The 19088-nt window shown below is 31.7% G+C and overlaps 4 protein-coding genes across 6 annotated transcripts; 1 reads left to right on the top strand and 3 right to left on the bottom strand.

Moving 5' to 3' along the window:
• The first annotated feature begins 152 nt into the window (after nucleotides 1–152).
• Nucleotides 153–3149, top strand: CycG (cyclin G). The gene is made up of 4 exons (XM_066302240.1): nucleotides 153–416; nucleotides 541–912; nucleotides 1173–1658; nucleotides 1823–3149. Exons 2-4 carry the CDS (start codon nucleotides 643–645, stop codon nucleotides 2000–2002), a joined length of 936 nt encoding a protein of 311 aa, XP_066158337.1. The 5' UTR covers nucleotides 153–416; nucleotides 541–642; the 3' UTR covers nucleotides 2003–3149.
• Nucleotides 3150–4300: 1151 nt separating this feature from the next.
• On the bottom strand, nucleotides 4301–8647 carry Snx17 (sorting nexin 17). The gene is made up of 6 exons (XM_066302237.1): nucleotides 8236–8647; nucleotides 7990–8182; nucleotides 7235–7586; nucleotides 6468–6837; nucleotides 6000–6302; nucleotides 4301–5572 (listed from the first exon to the last, which is right to left on the bottom strand). Exons 1-6 carry the CDS (start codon nucleotides 8299–8301, stop codon nucleotides 5426–5428), a joined length of 1431 nt encoding a protein of 476 aa, XP_066158334.1. The 5' UTR covers nucleotides 8302–8647; the 3' UTR covers nucleotides 4301–5425.
• A 379-nt stretch (nucleotides 8648–9026) lies between these two features.
• Nucleotides 9027–12215, bottom strand: LOC136350486 (insulin-like growth factor-binding protein complex acid labile subunit). 3 transcript variants are annotated; one of them, XM_066302229.1, is made up of 4 exons: nucleotides 11847–12215; nucleotides 10577–11353; nucleotides 9800–10373; nucleotides 9027–9736 (listed from the first exon to the last, which is right to left on the bottom strand). In XM_066302229.1, exons 1-4 carry the CDS (start codon nucleotides 11988–11990, stop codon nucleotides 9162–9164), a joined length of 2070 nt encoding a protein of 689 aa, XP_066158326.1. In that variant the 5' UTR covers nucleotides 11991–12215; the 3' UTR covers nucleotides 9027–9161. The 3 variants fall into 3 exon arrangements, with proteins under 3 accessions (XP_066158326.1, XP_066158327.1, XP_066158328.1); XM_066302230.1 differs by having other exon boundaries at nucleotides 9833–10373; nucleotides 11847–12213; XM_066302231.1 differs by lacking the exon at nucleotides 11847–12215 and adding an exon at nucleotides 11450–11741.
• Nucleotides 12216–12786: 571 nt separating this feature from the next.
• Nucleotides 12787–18652, bottom strand: LOC136350416 (probable E3 ubiquitin-protein ligase makorin-1). The gene is made up of 7 exons (XM_066302070.1): nucleotides 18349–18652; nucleotides 17293–17553; nucleotides 16953–17054; nucleotides 16274–16607; nucleotides 15591–15802; nucleotides 15012–15285; nucleotides 12787–14362 (listed from the first exon to the last, which is right to left on the bottom strand). Exons 1-7 carry the CDS (start codon nucleotides 18405–18407, stop codon nucleotides 14228–14230), a joined length of 1377 nt encoding a protein of 458 aa, XP_066158167.1. The 5' UTR covers nucleotides 18408–18652; the 3' UTR covers nucleotides 12787–14227.
• Nucleotides 18653–19088: the final 436 nt, after the last annotated feature.

Raw genomic sequence — 19088 nt, 5'->3', positions numbered from 1 at the left:
CTCGAAAGACACGTAGTAGAAACACGGCTGTTTTAGACTTTTCTAAAACGTGACTATTTTTGAAAAATAATCGAATTAATCTAATTTATAATTGACATATGAATCTTTTCTGGCTAAATGCCCAAGTAGATCGGTAAATCTCGAAACAAAGGAAAAGAAGAAGAAGAGTAATACTTGTGACGTCATACATTGAGTATGTTATGTATTTATTTGATGAACGTGTATCAACTTGTTTTTTGTTTTGTTTAAATTCTTTGATTATATTTTATTTTCATTATTTAATCATTTTTATTCCACGGCTAATAGTGGAGGGGTGAAATATTAAAACCATTTCTTTGGACTTTAGAGTTTTTAAAACATAATCTTCTAACTAAAGAAGCAAAAAGAGAATAAAAAGGAATTAATCAAGCATCAAGGTATGTGTATATATACATTTAAGATATCAATGAACGAACAGACTATCCTCTTAGTTAATAACTGCATATGATCTTGGATGAGTTTTGGTAATAAAACAATATTATAGCTAGTCTTTTTTTGTAGGTTCATAGGCCTGCCTCTGCTTTTGCCCCTACGGAATTTTCTTCCAAAAATCCTGTTATTAGAATGTTAAGGGATTTTTAGTCGCTCTGATATAGCCAAATCATGGACAAAAGAAGGGGCTGGCCTGTTCCAGATGCTGTAATATCAAAACCATTGTCTTTCGATCTTGAAGAATTTTTGCAAGATGAAAACTCGTTTAGACCCAATCTCTCAGCTATTAGTGAAAATGACATAAAACATGGTGAGGTGAATATCATGTTAAGAGATGGAGCAGTTTGTGTGTTACGCTTCCTCAGGGTATGGTTGGATTTGCCACACTCTGTATTTTTCTATTCAGTCTCTTATCTTGATATGTTTCTTGTAAAAATGAAGGTAAGTACAATTTTAAACAGAAAAAAATATAGTTTTGCATGAAAACTTTTGTTAAGTAGCATATTTACCTACTCAGTTTGTTTCCCACATTTAAATATCTGTTTTAATACAGTTGTTGCTTTGCAGCTGTTTTATTTATGTGGTTTGATTTTTGGAATATTTAGGGCCACACCAGGATCTGGTAGATAAAATAAAGAATTTTAAAATTTTTATTTGAACTGAATTATTTTATTGTCCATATTGTATATTTTGGTTTTTAGGTACAAGACAAATTTCTGAGGTGTTTAACCTTAAGTTGCCTGCATATAGCAATTGAGCAAGAATCCCACAATGTTGATGTAGCCCGGCTAGTCAAAGTCTCTCAAAGTAAATGTACATCATGTGATGTACTTCGCATGGCTGATATAGTTAAAAAAAAAATACAAATCAAAGAAGATAAAAATCCCATTACACCTGTCGACTTCCTGGACATTTATATTAAATTTTTTATAAATGTTACAAACCATTGGGAACATATTGTGAGAAAAGGTCTTAACCAAATCAAAGAAAGAATGTATATTTTGTTGGAAGTATTATTAGCTGACTCCAACACAGCCTACTTCCAATCATCAACCATAGCACTAATAGTATTTCAGAATGAGGCTGAGAAAATAATGTCTCAAGGATTACCAAACAAGTCAGTGTATTATTTGGGAGAGGTTCTAGAATTTCTTTCAGTTATCAGGGAAATTCAACTTAAATGCAAGGTAGGTTTAATGTTTTAAAAATTTTGGCTAAACTAGAGTTTCAGAAATATCCATTCTTTTCTTCTATTTTGCCTCTTAACACATTTTTTAAATAATTAGCTGCTTTAAGTTAAAGGGTCTATCTTACATAAGCAAATATTTATATAAATATTTCTTGCATATAGCTAAAAAACTCTGAACTGAAATCCTGTTACCTCCAAGTCTCAAAAGTACTCAAACAGTACGACGGAGAAAAGAAAAACAATTTTCGTCGGCGTCACAACTGGAATTTTCCTATGCCAACGGTCCAGATGTCTGCCAAACGGTTTTCTTATTATCCCCTGTTTGAAACCATCACCGAGTAAGTCATATTTGCTCGAATTTTATTTTAGTATGTCCTTTGTTCCTATTCATAGCAGCATTTTGAAGTAAATTTCAAGTAAGTCATTTGAATTTGGAAAATACCTATTTTAAAAACTTGTGATTACTCGATAAACAAATTTTTTTCATTATAAACATTTTTTTAAGTTATTTTGTTGGTTTGTATGCGAAATATTGTTTTGGACAAAAAAAATGATGAAAGGCGCATTTAACAAAGAATTTTGTGATAATTGTTCCAAGAGGATTATAATTTCAGTAGAGTAATGGAGTGAATGTTGGATCTGATAAAAGTTCTTTTAGAGTATTTGGTTATAATCTTCAGATTAGGACTTTAGATGTTTTTGATGTTCGTTCTACTCACTAATACACAATGCGTCTTTTGCCAGTGAATTTTCACGTACGATTTAAAATCCATAGAACCCCCCTTACCATAGAGCTTTAAATATTGTATAATTACCGCATTAGTTTAAATACAGCCACACTCCGATTTTTTGCATTCAAAAAATTCATGTGAAGTTATAAGAAGTGGCATATTACATATCTGTCTTATATATTCCAAAATATCGAACTTTATGAAGTTATGTAGAACAATCCAATTGATAATGAAATACATACCAAAAACAGCATTCTTATTATCTTGATTTTGCAGATTAATTAAGCGAAAATGTTTTTCTTTTACATAATTTATTGTTAGAAGTAATTAAATATTTCTGAGTTGACATTTTGCAAAGTTGTTGGTGATTAGAATTACAGTTTAGATGTGTTAGCAATGTTTGCAAAAGCAAGTCAAAAATTATTAAAAGTGGTTGATTCATGGATGAAAGCGAAGAAAAAATTACGCACTTTTAATTAATTTCGTATAAAACGGTTGTAAGTGAAATTTAATTTTTATGTTTGGATGTTGTAAAATATTAAAATTCTAAAAAAATATATTTTAAATTGTATACAAATGTATGTAAAGAATTTGTTATATTACGCATTAAAACGTCTTTCAAATTTGTTATGCCGCTGTTTTTAGTACCTCTTATATCTTCTTTCTTTGTAATTAACTTTGCTAGTCTTCTAATCTATGTTACCAAGTGGCAACCCAATTATTGTTTCTTATGAATTAAAGCACTATTATTTTTATAAGACATGTTTTATTGTTAGTTTTGCCTGATTGTAAAGATTTCCAATTGCCAAATGCGTCTTTGTTCTACACTGTTTACAAGATACAGAGTGTATCGTTGAAAACTTTACACCAAGCTTATTTCGGTACAATAATCAAAATATTAGAAATTGTCACAACACATCCTTTTTATTTTTGTGGGTGAAACCTTTTATTGATAAGTACGGATTGATTAAAAATGTCTCATTGTGCCGTTGTTTCTACGGACATTTCCTTTTATCCTGGTTGGTGGTGCCACACCATATACGACACGACCTTTTAAACTGAAACAAAACATATCGCGCAATGCTTGGATTGGCTCTTCGCCGATACATCTTCTTTGTTCTCTGTGGCATCGCCGTGATGCCACAGAGAACTACAGAAAAAATATTTAACGTAGTCACGTGTAGATAACATCACGTCAATTTTCAGACAACCCACAATACAAAACAGTGCTCTTCGTGTAGTTGCCCAAATAGTTACTTTTTGTCGCTGATGAGCAAAACCCTATTGGTACAAGTATTCCGTGCCTTTATTTTTAAAAACAAGTCATTAACTTAGTTACTGCTGAACAACGTTTGCGTTTCAACATTCAAACCCAAATAATTTTGAAACCAGAATAACTGGAAATGTTTGTGTCAAAGTTTATAATTTTTACCACTACAAGTGTTCAGCAAATCAGTGATGCACATGACAATTTAACTTAAAAATTAAATGGAATTTAAAGTGCTCCGATTTCGACGAGTTTTAGTTCTGCTATAATCGCGTACAATACAGCTGTCAAAACTCGAGTCACGAAAATTTGATTTTTTTGGCCCAAAACATTTCATGACGTATAATTCATAATATTCTTGATTTATCATGAAAAAAATAAGCCGATCCGTAGATGCTGACTCTTACGGTCATTACCGACACAATTTAACGTCTGGTAGAGGTATTCAGAATCTCTGTAAGGTGTAAAACAAACATCTACTTCTGCATTATCAGTAGGACTTTTACATTTCGGTATTACTAATCTACACTCCCGATGTTCTGGTATGTTGATGACGGCAATCAACATCGAAACGCATTAAATATCTTGTAAAAGTTGCAAAATTTTTGTTTGTTATTCAAAATATTAATCATATCGTCAAAGTACAAGAACGTAGCAAGTATAATACAAAATATGTTAAAATTTTCATACAAATACTTAATACATTAAATTGATATATTTCATACCTAGAAAAATATTGTCACATCACTATAATCGAAGTGGCAAGGAAATGTGTTTTTTAATATAAAACATCTAGTGTTTAGTAAATGCTCAACAGACAAAATTTAAAGCTTTTCAAGAATGTTGATCAGGTACGATAATGAAATATTAACACATCATTAAGAAAATAAAGTTATGATTGCAAATAAACAAAAGTTAATTACTACAAAACACTGTTAACAGCAAATAACTAAACGGTTTCGTTTAATTCGTTATGTAGCTATAATACATTTTTTTTCTATATTAGTCTGAACGAACATGATAAATTCAAAAATACGATGAATAGGGAAAAACATTGTTAGGAGAGTTAAACTTACAATGACTTCTATCAAATAGGTATTAGTGAATTAATAATCCAATTAACAGAAGTTATTTTAATTACATAAATAGTCCCTAGTCTTCACAATAAAAAATATATAAATAAGATATTATATATACAAGGTTCTCATTTCATAACAAACCACCCAAAATAACGTTTGATTTTCAATTTTTCATTTGTGAAAAGACATGTTTTTATCTAATAAAATTTCAATTCTGACGAGAAAGTTTCTTTACTTATTTAAATGAAACGCATTCCTTAACGTATGTAGGAAAATCTATTCGATAGCACCGAAAAATATGAAATTATTTAAGCCTTCGGAAAATACGAGAAAATTGTATGCCAATAAAACAAGTGATTTTTTAACAGTTATTTTATTAAATTCAACAACTTTTGAAACGATAATAAAATCTGTTTTGAAACTCTTAGGAAACTTTAAAACATATTTCTTTGTATATGAGGTCAAGATACATACCGAAGAAAAATAATTTCCCATTAATTCAAAAGATACATCTCGTTGGGTGGTTTGTTTTTAAATAGAGGATCTGTATATCAAAACGGATAATTAATTGTATGATTAATGTACTATCAAATGATAAATGTTCAACTATTAAAATATACACGAAATGTTAGTTGCAAGAGTGAGATCAAACGGTCAACAATAATAAAACTTTGATCCATAACAACAACTATAAATCATCATTGCTTATTCCCTCAAAAGCCTGATTTTCTACGAATTCTCTGCCGTTCTTGAAAGATACACTGGAAAACTTATCTTGTAAAGTTTTTATGGAGAAAAGTTCTTCATTCCTGCGTTCGATCACATTATCTGGATCCTGAAATGTTTTAAGTATTACTGTAAAAAACTGTATTCTTTTGTAAAATGTTAGATATTAAAAAAATCTGTCCATATTTGAATATTGTCGAAAATGTCCTTATCAAAGCGACTTGCTTCACATTTTTTAATAATTGTTGTGGAAATTGTATGGGCTTTTCTCCTTTTTTTTATTCTGCTGATATTTAACCACATTATTATGGATCAGTTTTGTTCTCATGACATCATTCAACTTAAAATCTGATAACGTCATTGTTTAATCAGGACAATAAATACAAGATGAGTCAGAACTAGTAAATCAAATTTTCAGGATTTAATATACACAAAAAATAAGACTAGTTTGTTGGGAAACACATTGTGCGTGAAAACAGCATATACATTATTCACGTTAATTCTACCTGGGTAATGTGAAATAATTAAATGCTTACATCAGAACTATCCAATAAATTTGTATGGTTGCACATTATATGGCAAGATCCATCTCTCCTCATATAAGTCCATTTTCCATTAAAAGTACCATTATCCTGTCTTTTGATTCCATTTTTCTTCAAAAGCAACTCATCTACTAAAGACTGGAGACATATTGACATCAAAATGGCTTGACTGCTACTTATGGTTATCCATCGAAGGTTGTCTTTGGACATGAGATACTCAAATGATAATTCTAAATTAGAATTTGGCTGTTCATTGTTACTGTATGCACTACTTTCTTGAGTAATGTCTCTCTTGTCCTGTAAGAACAAAAAGAAAATTATTAAATTATCACAGAAAGAACATAAGGATTTTTTTAAATACATGTTTAATTCATTTACATCTTTTGATCGTCAAACACACTATAGTAATTTGTACCAAGACAATGCTTATAGAACGCTCTGTAGGTGCAGCAGTTTACTTACATTTGTGGCAGTTATCCTCCAACATCTCATTCTTGTAACCTTGAATACTCCTTCTTTTGCCAAGTTACCAGGTCCTACTATGCGAATACTAAGCTCCTCATCACCTACAGCTACAGAAACTTTAGTACCAGGATGAGGGTAATCACAGTAACATTGAGAAAACTGCAGAAAACCATAATATTTTAGTTTTTGAGCAAATTCAATGTATTCCTTCTTGGCCAACTTTAATTTTAGTTTTTCTAACCGCATCTTAGGTTCTCTCATGGCTATGATCCACCCCCTCTCTACATCTGATAATGTTTGAAGATATAGTAAATTGAGAGCGATTGGATCTGTCATAAGCTCTTTGTCAAATTTCATATCCCAGTAACTGAAAATAAAATTTATTTTTCGAATATTACAGTTATTCGTAAAAGCTGTCGGTTTTTAGAAACCCACCTCGACTATTTAAACAATACAAGATCAGTTAAATTAGGGCAAATTCTCAAAATTTAACACTTAACATCAATACGTTTTCAAATCAGAAGTGCTCTCAATATTTTTCTAAGTAAAAGTCAACAACTGAAATTTTGTAAGCTTTTATAGTTTCTGAGATTCCAATGGCATCAGAAAAATTTTTGACAACTTATATATTAACTTCCAGATCCTGGATTGGGTAAAAATTTGTAAAGAAAATTCTGTTAACATTACTGTTTTAAATAAAAATGTATCTGGTCTTAAAAAAAAAGCTGAAATTAAAAAAAAATAATGAAAACTTTCATACTTACTTTTTCCTAATTACTATCCTGGTGGCAATTCTTATAACCTGTTGTGTTATGTAAGGTGATTCAAAGTTTAGAAATTTCCTTAAAACTATAATATCACCTGAGTTATCTACTTTTATGAGGTAAAGGGAAAAATACTGTATATAGTCTAATGGCAAGTTTACTTGTCTTAATGCTTTGGCCAATACTTTCCCTGTAGAATCAAATGTAGAAACTTTTACTTTGATTTGATTGCTTGCCATTATAAAAATATCTAAATTTACTTCCTTCTCATTATTACAAAAAGTTTCTTGCTGGGCAGCTAAGAGAAATCCACACAGATGCATCGATGACATAAACTTGGCATCTTGTCCAACTGTAAAAAGAAGCAAATATTATTTCTATATCATTTTTACACACAGTCAATTAATAAAATTTTTAAACCTACAGATCAATGTTTCACAAAATCTTACTCTTTTGTGCAAAATATGTTTAAACAAACCAACTTATTAATGACAAGTACAGCTAGTTACAGCAGCAAAAGCCAATTTCTTTTGGTTTTGTAAGAATACTTGTTCAACTCAGTTTCACATACTACAAAAATATTGACACGGTTTAATCACTCATTTAAAAGAAACAGTAATGAACACTTCATTGTGACATGCAATGAAAAATGACCATTATATGTAATGTGTCACCCCTATTGAAGCCTCAATATGGGAGTCATTGTTATGTGCAAATAATTTAGAGTATCTCAAATAATTTTGTGTTATACTCACGAGCTTGAATATATTTTTCTAATAACGTTCGTCTCTCTTCTACTTGTCCAGATGAAAGGGGGAGTAATTTTTTAGAAGGAAACACAGGCAAATTGTCATGGCCAAATTCTCCTTTCAATTGTTCATTTAGAATATGCAGTTGCTTATAGCGAACTGTACAATGGTAAATACCATTAATATGAACATTGTAGCCCTAAAACTAATGTTACAAGTAACAGTTCTTGGGAAAAAAAGAACATAACTTACTACTATTCCTGATCCCTTGCATTCTTTAAGGTCTTGAGTGTCGGGAATGGAAAAGTGCATTTTCATATGCTAAAAAGATTTAAATCTAACATAACAACTAACGCGTGATATATTATGAAGTTTACATCGGTTGTTAATGCTAAATAGTAAGATTGAGATTTACAGATCACGTAAACAAAATTGATAAGTTAAGTAAAAGTAAACAAAAAAAACGTAGGCATTTTCGTTTTCAGAAATTGGTCTTTGTCTGTGATCACAATGGATTCAGTTCTGTTCTGACCCGTGGATTGAGGGGTTACGGGCACAGAATTGGATTCACACTCCCAAAAACTTTAATTCAAAAGTATGTTCGACAGAGCGTTTTCCTTTGATAACCGGTTGGTGAAAGTTTGACAGATGGTGAATTCAAGCATCATGTTAAAATATTTTCTGCCATCCGTTGAAAATTGTTGACCAATCAAATTCTCACATGTTCCTAATGATGTTGTGCAACTGCACCATAGGAGTGAGGAGGTCACGTGATCACATTAATATGGCAACGCTGTACGCATGTTTTAATTATCCAGTATGAAAAGATAAGTTTTATTTGTAGTGTCGTTATTTATTACTATAGTATTATTTTCTTTAGGGTTTTAGATTGCAAAGCATTAACAAAAGGCCGAATGTTTTTAATAGATGGGAGAAATAAAAAAAAATAGATATAGCTATTATTAGTATGGTAAAAGATATAACCTATTCTCCTGCTGCTTATGACGGTATTTTTCTTACATCATAACATCAAGAACTCATAGTATTTTGAAAATAATATATTTAAATTTTCTTTATAATCTAATTTGTTGTACATACAGATTAAAGACAGACTTTTTTCAAGATTCCATATACAAAACGTCCCCAAAATGCTGACCCTACATTAGATAATGAGAATTTTAAAAATCACTTTCTAATGGAAGCGGATGCGTCACTTTTCGTCTAGAAGATAGGTTTTCGGTTGACTGAGATTCTTCAGATGAATCAGACTCAACCGTAATTCTAGAAGCTCGCCGTTCTTCTTCATCCTTTCTTCGTCTACGTTTTCGTCTATTTTTTTTTTTTTTTGAAACATCAGAACTACTTTCCCGAAGACTACCTCTGGAACCTAAACTATGGAAACTACCTGCCAAACTTGAACGGGAAACATTCATTCTGGGAAGAAGTAGTGCTTCGTTATAAGAAGGAGGCCTTTGTAATTCTCTAGGGTCAGGAGCATTCCTATTATCTTCGTCGTGGATTTCTCTTTGACGCTCTTGCATTCTGCTTAAGGCTTCCCTTTCTTCCGCTCTCCTTGCTTCTTCTTCAAGCCGAACACGTTGCTGTTGTAGACTTTTGACTTTCCTCAATACGACTAGACCGAATAACGCTAAAACCATTGCAACTACAATTCCTAATGAGTAGTACCACATAGTGTCTCTAGTAATCTGATTCGGATACCACTCATTTTCACAGGCTTGCTCCCACGTTTGACCTGTAAATTAAATGTTTAGTTTAGTCCAGTATAATGTACTTTTTAACATACGGAATTTATTACCATTCAAATTAGAAATAAAGATGAAATGCTCACCTGCAACAGGCTCTGGTGAGTAACAAACTAACGCATCTAACTCGTCAGAATTGTAGGCAGTCATCCACTCAAACATTTTTTTAATTTTTTTGCAATTACATCGCCACGGATTATCCTTAATTGTTGCTTTAAAGGCCCTTGGGAAATACGATGGATCGATAGAAGTTAAGGCGTTATTTGCCAAATTTATTTCTCTTAAGTAAAACATTTCCGAAAATGTTTCGTTGCTCAGTGTATTCATGCGACAATAACTTAAATCCAATATCACCAGATTTCTTGCTACTAGTCTATCAGGAAGTCTAGTCAAGAAATTTCTAGACATCGTCAATCTTATCAAATTCGGCATCAAGGAAAGGCTATATTTATTCAGCTCATATATTTCACAAAAGCTGACTACCAAAGCTTTGAGGGATTTACTCCTTAGAGTATGTAGCTCGCTGATGTAGTTGTGAGACAAATTCAAAAATGTCAATGCCGAATTGTTGTTGAATTGTTCACCTAATGAGATTAGCTTGTTAAATGACAGGTCTATGGACTGAACCTAAAAACATAGTTATTAGTGTCGAATAACGTTTTCTGCACTCCATAAAACTTGTTTACTTTATGAGAATTGTTAATATTGAGAGTGTACCTTGAAAATTCACTTATTGTTTCTTTTATAGATGGGAAATTTTTTAGTGTGTCTTTATTGATTTGTTTTTGATTTTATGTAGATTATATTTAAGAAAAACACACGAAACTTGCCTCAGTTAAACCTTGAAAAGCATCGAAGTCAATTACAGTAATTGCATTAGTTGATAAATTCAGCATTTGTAAGCTACATAAGGCAATGAAACCATTCGTAGGGATTTTCTTCAAATAATTTCCTGATAAGTCTAGCCTCAATAATTTTTCCATATGACCATTTGGTATTTGTTCCAACATAGAGTTCGAAAGATCCAAGTATCGAAGCGTGCTTGAGTGGCAGGGAAATCGTCTTAGATTGATGTTGTTATTCATGATTAGCGTTTCTAAGTTGGGAAGGTCAGTAAATACATTTTCATTTATAACACTTAATCTTGTTCTGCTTATTTCCATTAGCCTCAAATTTTCTAGTGTAAAATTGTCACTGATATTGCTGATTGGGTTATCGGATAAATACAATTCTGTTAGGTTTGTTAATCGTTGGAAAACATTTGCTGGAATTATTCGCATTGAACAGTTTACTAAACGTAAAACCTCGAGTGAAGGGATATAAAAATGATTTGAATATTTCGAAAGAGTCCTTAAAGGATTGTGCGAAAGGTCTAAAAACAATAGGTTTTTTGCTGGCTGAAAAATTCCAGAATGTATATCTTTCCAATCATGGAAAAGATTATATGTCAAGTCTATAGTCTCCAATTTCACTAAAGCTTCAATCTGTCCATTCCTTAACGTTGATATTTTGTTGTGTGATAAATTTAGGCTTCTTAGCTCAGATAGCAGCTGAACGTCACTTGGAAATGTTCCGAACTCATTCCATGATAAATCCAAATTTCGAATCTAAAATGGAACAATTTGCTTAATAGCAAAAAAGTAATTGTATAAAAAAAGAAGTTGGTACGTGATCAATTTGGTCTAATTGCAACGCTACAGAACCTGCACGCTCTGATAGTTTGTAATGTTCATGTCCCGCTCCCTACTGTTGAGTTGTTTTATTAACGTATTTGGCAAATCAATAGAATCAGTTACAATTTTTTAAATCTTATTTCGAGAACTACAATAATGAAGACAAACCCTGCATAAATACAGATTTTTTTTCGGCTTGTATTATTTCAAAGTAATACTTCAATAAATAACAACTTCTACTCTGACGAAACACCAAAACTCGACTCCTGAGGACACCGAACACTTCCCAGTAGATACTCTGTATCAGAACTGTAAATTGCTCAATTCTAATTACCGATATTACTAAGTGGATGAGTAACAAAATTTAATAACACAAATAAGTTTAATGAGAAACATAATAGAACTAGTAGAACAATGCTTTACTTACGTCAGAGTTTATATGTGTTGGCATTGTTGTAAGGCTTTGACCACTACATCTAGTAATTTCGTTATCACAGATACACTGATCTGGACAGTGTAGGGTCACATAATAGCTACTCACTATTGGAAGAAACCACATCACCGAAAACATGTTTGGGGTCGTTTATTAGACCGTCACCAAATAAATCAAGATGTTCAACCTATTTCTCCTGTTGCACATCTTTGTTAGGTAAATAGATACTCATATCTAGATCGCCCCCACGCAGGCACTGCCCTGCTATATTCTATATACACCATATGATTTAAAAAAAAACTTTAATCTGACACAGATAATGCTAGTAATGCCGATGATATATACCTTAATGTTTTGTATCAAACTAAGTCAACACAAATTGCGATGAGATAAAAGTGAGATAAGACAAGTGTTAGATGGGAAATTATACAGCATTTAGAACACGGTAAAATTATTTAGGTAGTAACTAACCACCAAAAAATTTTCTTGCAGCTTTGCATGAACACGTTCAATTTTAAAGTTTTTTCGATTAATTTATTATTGAAACAAATTGTTTGCAGAGTTCTTTCAACTCATTAGAATTTTCATGTATAGACTTTTCACTTTTTCTATCAAAAATTATAGGAAAATGTAAATATTAATTGGGTGGATCCTCTTTTTGCGTCAATTTTTTTTCCATGGACGTTAGTGGCCATTTAAATATTTGTCAGTATTCGAATTCCTTATTTAATTTATAAACTTTTCTATCTTCTGCGTTTTTTTCTATCCAACCGAGCCATTACAGAAATCATATTGGATTTACGTACAACATTTAATAAAACATATACATTAAAAAGAAGAGTTACTAGTGTTTCACCATTACAAGCAAGAACTAAAACTACGGTATTATCGTTTTCATATGGGTTCCAAAGAATTTTTTAGAGGAAATAAACTATTTTTACGGCTTTAAATCTGATTTATTACACCTTGTACAATGTATGCGAACCACCATTGTTTTGAAATTCGGACACTTTCTGAGATTTACGGGAACACATCTGTAATTCTACAAATAACTGGTCGGCTATTTCTGGTAATGACAGCTACCTACCTAAAAATAAGTTTTAATACACGATTACCATTCACACTTTTTTCTTTCTCTACATTTCAAAAGATGTTTCTTAAACTGCTCCGGTAACCCAAACTCTTGTCTTGTGACGAAGAAGTAAAACTGTTAACAAAAATAAATTATCAGAAATCTAAATTAACTCAATACTAAATTGTCTTATTAACAAGTATACAAGTAATATATATATATATATGAGAGAAACTAATTTGCAGTGAATATCAACAAACGAACATAATCTACAACTAAACTCGGGCCTGAAGGGCGAGGTGTTTCCAAACCCCCCCGCCCGCGTTTTTCCTATTTTCAATCCCTATATTTATTAAGATAAAATATGTAACTATAAATTGTAAGTGCCAAACTTTTTAACTTATCAAAAAATAGCCACTTCCATTTTATATGTACATGGTGAATTCCTTTTGGAGAGATGTAAACAGACGTTCAAAAAATAAAAGGAAGTCCCAAAAAAAACAAGATATTGTAATGGGTGATCAATAAAAAAAAATCACAGTACGCTGGATTTACCAAACGCCATTTATCTATGGTGCATGTATCTAAACATAAAGTTTTATTATTGAAAAGTTACTTTCGCAATGGCCACAAAATGAACGAGGCTTGACAATATCACAATCCGCCTTTTTATGTAGATTCCAAAAACTTGTTTTCGATGTGTCAGTCAAATATTAAAAGTTTTAAAACTCTTAAAAGGAGTGTAAACTTGTTTCTTTTAGTATGTTTCAAATTGGTATTTCCATTCTTATTTAACCACATACAGAGAGCAAGGAAAGAGCATATCAATTTGAGGTACTAGACGCCTATCATCAGCGGCCGAAATTGCATCTGATACATTATTTCTGAACAATAGTTCCAGCCTATGAGCTATCTTATACACATCTTCACACCATTACTATTACAATATCTGCCATTGGCAATAAATGATAGAACAATAATTAATTTCAGCAGGACATGCCCTTTATATTTCAACGCCCAGTTGAGGTGTTATTTAAAGATAACCCGATATAATTAGACCCTGATTGCAATGATCTTTTAACATATTAACGGTTTCCCTTAAATTCGCGTTCAAAATTATGCCGGAATGGGTAATTTTATCACAAGATAATGAATCAACGAGAAATCATCTGAACTACGCATAAAGATAAATGAATATATCCTATCCAGCCGTTTCATGTTCACCGTAGCGAAACACGTAAAAATAAATACGAATGAAATTATCAAAGTGAATCGGATAAACATGAAACACGATCTGCAAAGACTAGTCGAGGAACAATTCATAGTCTGACCAATCCGATTCGTCTGAATCTGTAAAAAAGGACACTAAGTCTTCTAAATCGTCTGCCAATGATTGCCAAGGTAGATCTCGTTCATCCAGAAAATCCCATAGCATCACCTGTAAAAAATATATACGTTAGTTGATTTATATTAACTTATTCACAATAACATTTTTTTCTTGCATCACCAACTAAAATAGTATTACACCATTTGTTTCTGCTAAATTAAAGCAAATTAATTTCCGTTTTTAATATTGTAAGTCTAGGGTTAAATCCTACGCTTAAAAATAATATGAAAACGTTATATATATATCGAAATATGTCCGGAAATGCTACATTAACGAGATACAGCTTTTGAGACATTTAGTTCAAATTTGGAGTGTATGTTAGAATATACGGTTTGCTTAGTTAGAAATTTAAGATGATTGTTATTGATGATGTGTAGAGAATGTAGGTTTCGCCGAGGTCAGACCACCTTTTCCCATCCTTAACAAATTAGAACACTACACCAATCTGTACAGAAATCAAATGTAGACTTTCAATGGAAAAAACCACATGTATTATTTGAAATTTCTGTAAATATTCAGAAAAACGCTATAGGTATAAATAAAATGTGAGATTTAAAAGTCTTCTTATTAAATCAGGAATTTAAACTTGGAATAGATAATGACGGATCAAAAAATGCTTGTCGTCATTCCTGTAAAATTCAATAGAATTTTTGTTTCCAACAATCCTACACTAATACAATCGTTACGTCGAATAACTTACTTGAAGTACATCCATATCCGCCTCTACATTTCTATGTCTTCTTTGACGCTGCGGTGGGCCAACGTCGATTTTATTCCCATCTGGAGTTGCATGCATATAAAAACATTTATTGCCGAATGGACACTTTCCTTCACCACGTTTGAAATATTTGCAGTCTTTACGCGAGAGGGCTTTCTTGTAATCGTCAATTAACTTGTCCTTGTCTTCTTTAGTGTCTACCCAGTACATACTTGGACACACGAAGTCTGACGTTACTCTACATTCTGGACAAGCCCTATTAAAAAAAAAATATATATATATATATATTGGCCGTATTATATGATCTATAATATTTTCATAATATAAACACTATAGATATTGTAGTTGTTAATTCAGCTTTATTAAATGACCATTGATTCATTTTCCGAAACTTTTACTTATGCGGTTAAGCTTCAATCGGTCAATATATTCTAAACGGGAGGCACAAGAAAAAGTAAAAAGTAATATGTGCGATTAAATAAATTTAGGTAAGTATACGTATATAAATACTTATAAAGAATAAATAAGGATTGTTTAGTATTTTTGGTTTATGGCACCTACCGGATTATCTTGTTCTCAAATTGCCGAGCCTGACGCCATTTTCTGATGCAGGTTAAGCAAAAACAATGATTGCAGTTGGGCAAAATACCGAAGCGTTGCTCTCCACTCGCTTTCTCCATTATTATTTCAAAACAGACGCCGCACGATTTTTCCTTTGACCGCTGGATCGCAAAAGATAGTTCCATATTTTTCTCATGTTGCTTGATGCATTCCTAACATAAAACTATCTAAGTATTAATTTCACTTTTTAATCATTACGTTAACCCAGGTTATTTGGGGTTTAAATAGCGTTTAGAGGCCAATCGATGGATACTCGATATAAACTACTGGCCAAATGTACAGTGTAATCCGAGATTTTACTGGATATCGAAAAATACCACTGACCCTAACATTTTTGAATTTCAACAGAAAGGTCTTACAGAGTGGACTTAAAAAGTTCTGTATATTTTTCCAAAGTTTAACCGTAAAATAATCTATGTCCTTAAACAAACGACAAAATATTATATAAAAATCGTAATCCATAACGTTTTGCATGTAAAAAAAAGATACACTTTGTAAGAGCTACCAACGACCTCTCTTTTTGAGATATTTGCAGTTCAAGTAACAAGAAACCCTCAATTTTTGCACTTATTAATATAGCCATTTATTTAAACGGGTAAATGTTCAAATGTGTCTGAACGAACCTGCTGATGTTTCTTCCTTTCTTCTTCGTTATATGGATGCAAAACATATTTCTCACACATATCACAGAATTCTCCATGTACGTTGGAACAGGTCGACACGTTAACACAGAAGCCTTCTTTTGTCGTGTATGGACATAGTTTCCTATTGTCGAGTCTATTCAAGTGTGCATCTGGGTTTACTACTTCGGCGTAACTTTTTTGTTTATTGCGGGGGACGAACTCGGGAGCATCCGCCCAATTTCTATTACTGGCGCCAACTGTCAGACATGAAGCACTCGCTGCTTCATCTGTATTCTCGACCTCCATGTGATTAGGTCGGACCTCAGACACTTCGCTTTAAAAATTAATTCACTAAAAATTTTCCTTTGTATTTCACTGCCTAAGCAAAATATTTAAGTTTCAATTCTGAAGTAAAATGCATGATATTGTCAGGAATATAAATGGAAGTACAAACTCAATATTTGGTAATATTTACGGCAAGTGAAAAAATACAAGATGTCAGGGAATTTATATAGTTATAACAAATTTCAGGATATGACTTTCCACTAATGTAAAACCTTAGGGTCAGTATACTAGTGCATACTCTAATAATTATTATAATACTTTTTTAAATCTTTTTTGGTGCACCCCATTGTGTGAATATGTAATATATTTATTAATTTGGAAAAATCATAATTACCTGTTCCTTATAATGATGTTACTATGAGAATCTAGTTGTTCTTCTATAATGGTATCACCATGCTGCCTTGGCTGCGAAGATGTTGAAGGCAACTGTTCAACGCTAAAATACAAAATCATGCAGTGTAGAATTTATTCCACAAATCTGCTTTTTTGGAATAATTCCAAATAACATATAAAATTTTAGTAAGATAAAATATAGTTTAGATTCTTATGTGACACAAATGTTATTACAATTATTTACTTAATGGCCAATATGAACTTTAACAAATATTCATAATGTATATACTAAATTAAAAATTTTACATATTGATTATATATTGTATTAATATAGAACTTACCACTTAATTTCACTTATTTCTGAACAGCTACCTCCATGGTTCATTAAACTGCTATCATTATCATGTAAAAACCTACACTTGTCTTGATAAATACATTTTCCTAATTTATGAAAGTAGCACAATTTTTCACTTGCAAACGTTGGTGGCTCACCAAGAAAAAAATCTGTTCCTTTCAGAAATGCTACTGGCTCAACTTCGTATCTTAATTTATGGTTGTATGTACAGTTTGATGCATTAGGGCATGTTCTTGTATTGTAGTACCTACAAATAATGTAAGTATATTACATCATGATCTTAAAAAAAAAATTAAAGCTACTTATGTTACAATTAAATACATATATGTCTTGGTGAAGGAAAACAAAGTACAGAAGGCAAGTAGCCTTTATTATTTCATTTTTATCTTGATTCTCAGATAATAATAACTCACTTGATAATGCTCATATAATAATAATAATAATATAAAAAAATAATTAAATTTCTTTATTTGCTCAAACATTATCCACAAGATTTAGCACAGGTAAAATTCTCATTGAACTTTTCTAATATATAAGTGTAAAAAAATAATTGTAAGCAAAAGAATGATAAAATTGCAAGAAATTAGAAAATATAAATAAAATAAAACATATAAATTAAGGCAAAATAGCATTTGTACACCCGAAAATCCCTTAACACTATATGGGTTTCTTGTCACTCGATTTCAAAACCTTGTCTCTTTTAAGTCTCTGATGGATTGGGGTATGTGATTAATATTTTTACTGACAATATATTTGTGGTTAATGACAATTACATTGACAATGCCTGTTAATTTGCTATGCCGCATTGAGCTTTTACTTGATTATTCCTTCTAATTTTTGTCCATTTTATATGAATAAATTGTCCAATGTTACACCTGTCATCTCCATCAATATCTCTCATGAAAGAAGTGAAGTTGGAGGAATTTATTTGATCCACTTCATAGTACAATAACAACTTCTTTACTAGTATCACCATAAGTCGTAAGTCCTTCCTGCGCCATCCTGTATAATAATATATAGGCTTAGATGTATGAATACTTACTGTAAACAGTATTTCTGATTCTTTGCAGTTGGCTCCAATGGAAGTTCACTATCAGCCATGTTATAGAAAATTGGATTTTATGATTATAAAGGATTTCTTTGTCATTGAAATACAGTGAACATGGAGACGCCACCAGTGGCTATATTTTAAAACTTGCAAAATCTAATATTTTCCTCACTAAAACAGTATTCTTAATTGCAAATTTCCGTTTTCAACTGCATCGCCAGATTCGGAATGATAATATCGCAATTCAGAAATTCCTCGGCGTTCGACACTGACATTAAAACTGACTGAGATATACTGACAGAAGCGTGTTCAGTATGTTCTAGACCCAGAAAAATTGATTCGAACAAATTATTTTTTGAATATGATTAACACGCACTTTTTATTTCGTGGAGTCCAGTACCACCCTCAACTGCAAATGAGCAACAATTAACTTTATTACCAGAAGTAAGGGTAGTTGGAGGTGAAAAAATATAAAATTATTTCTATCTCTGACTTTATCTAAGCCAGAATTCCGAATCTTCGCATATCGTTGTGGCACTTTGTTAACCCATGAGACTACCAGGTCCCTTTGCCAAGTTAACCTAATGAAATTCTAGTTTCATTATTCTCCAAGTTTGTGACTATTGGTTTGCCAGATCAAATTATGGCACGGCAACATGCGATACAGCATTTGAAGACAACTATTTGCAAGACATACCGGCGCAAAACCCAATTTATTGTATATAAATGGTAGC

Source organism: Euwallacea fornicatus, chromosome 3 (assembly GCF_040115645.1).
Source record: "Euwallacea fornicatus isolate EFF26 chromosome 3, ASM4011564v1, whole genome shotgun sequence".
Taxonomy (NCBI): Eukaryota; Metazoa; Arthropoda; class Insecta; order Coleoptera; family Curculionidae; genus Euwallacea; species Euwallacea fornicatus.
Note: the sequence above shows the minus strand (reverse complement) of the source record. Positions and strands in the feature narration are given on the sequence as shown.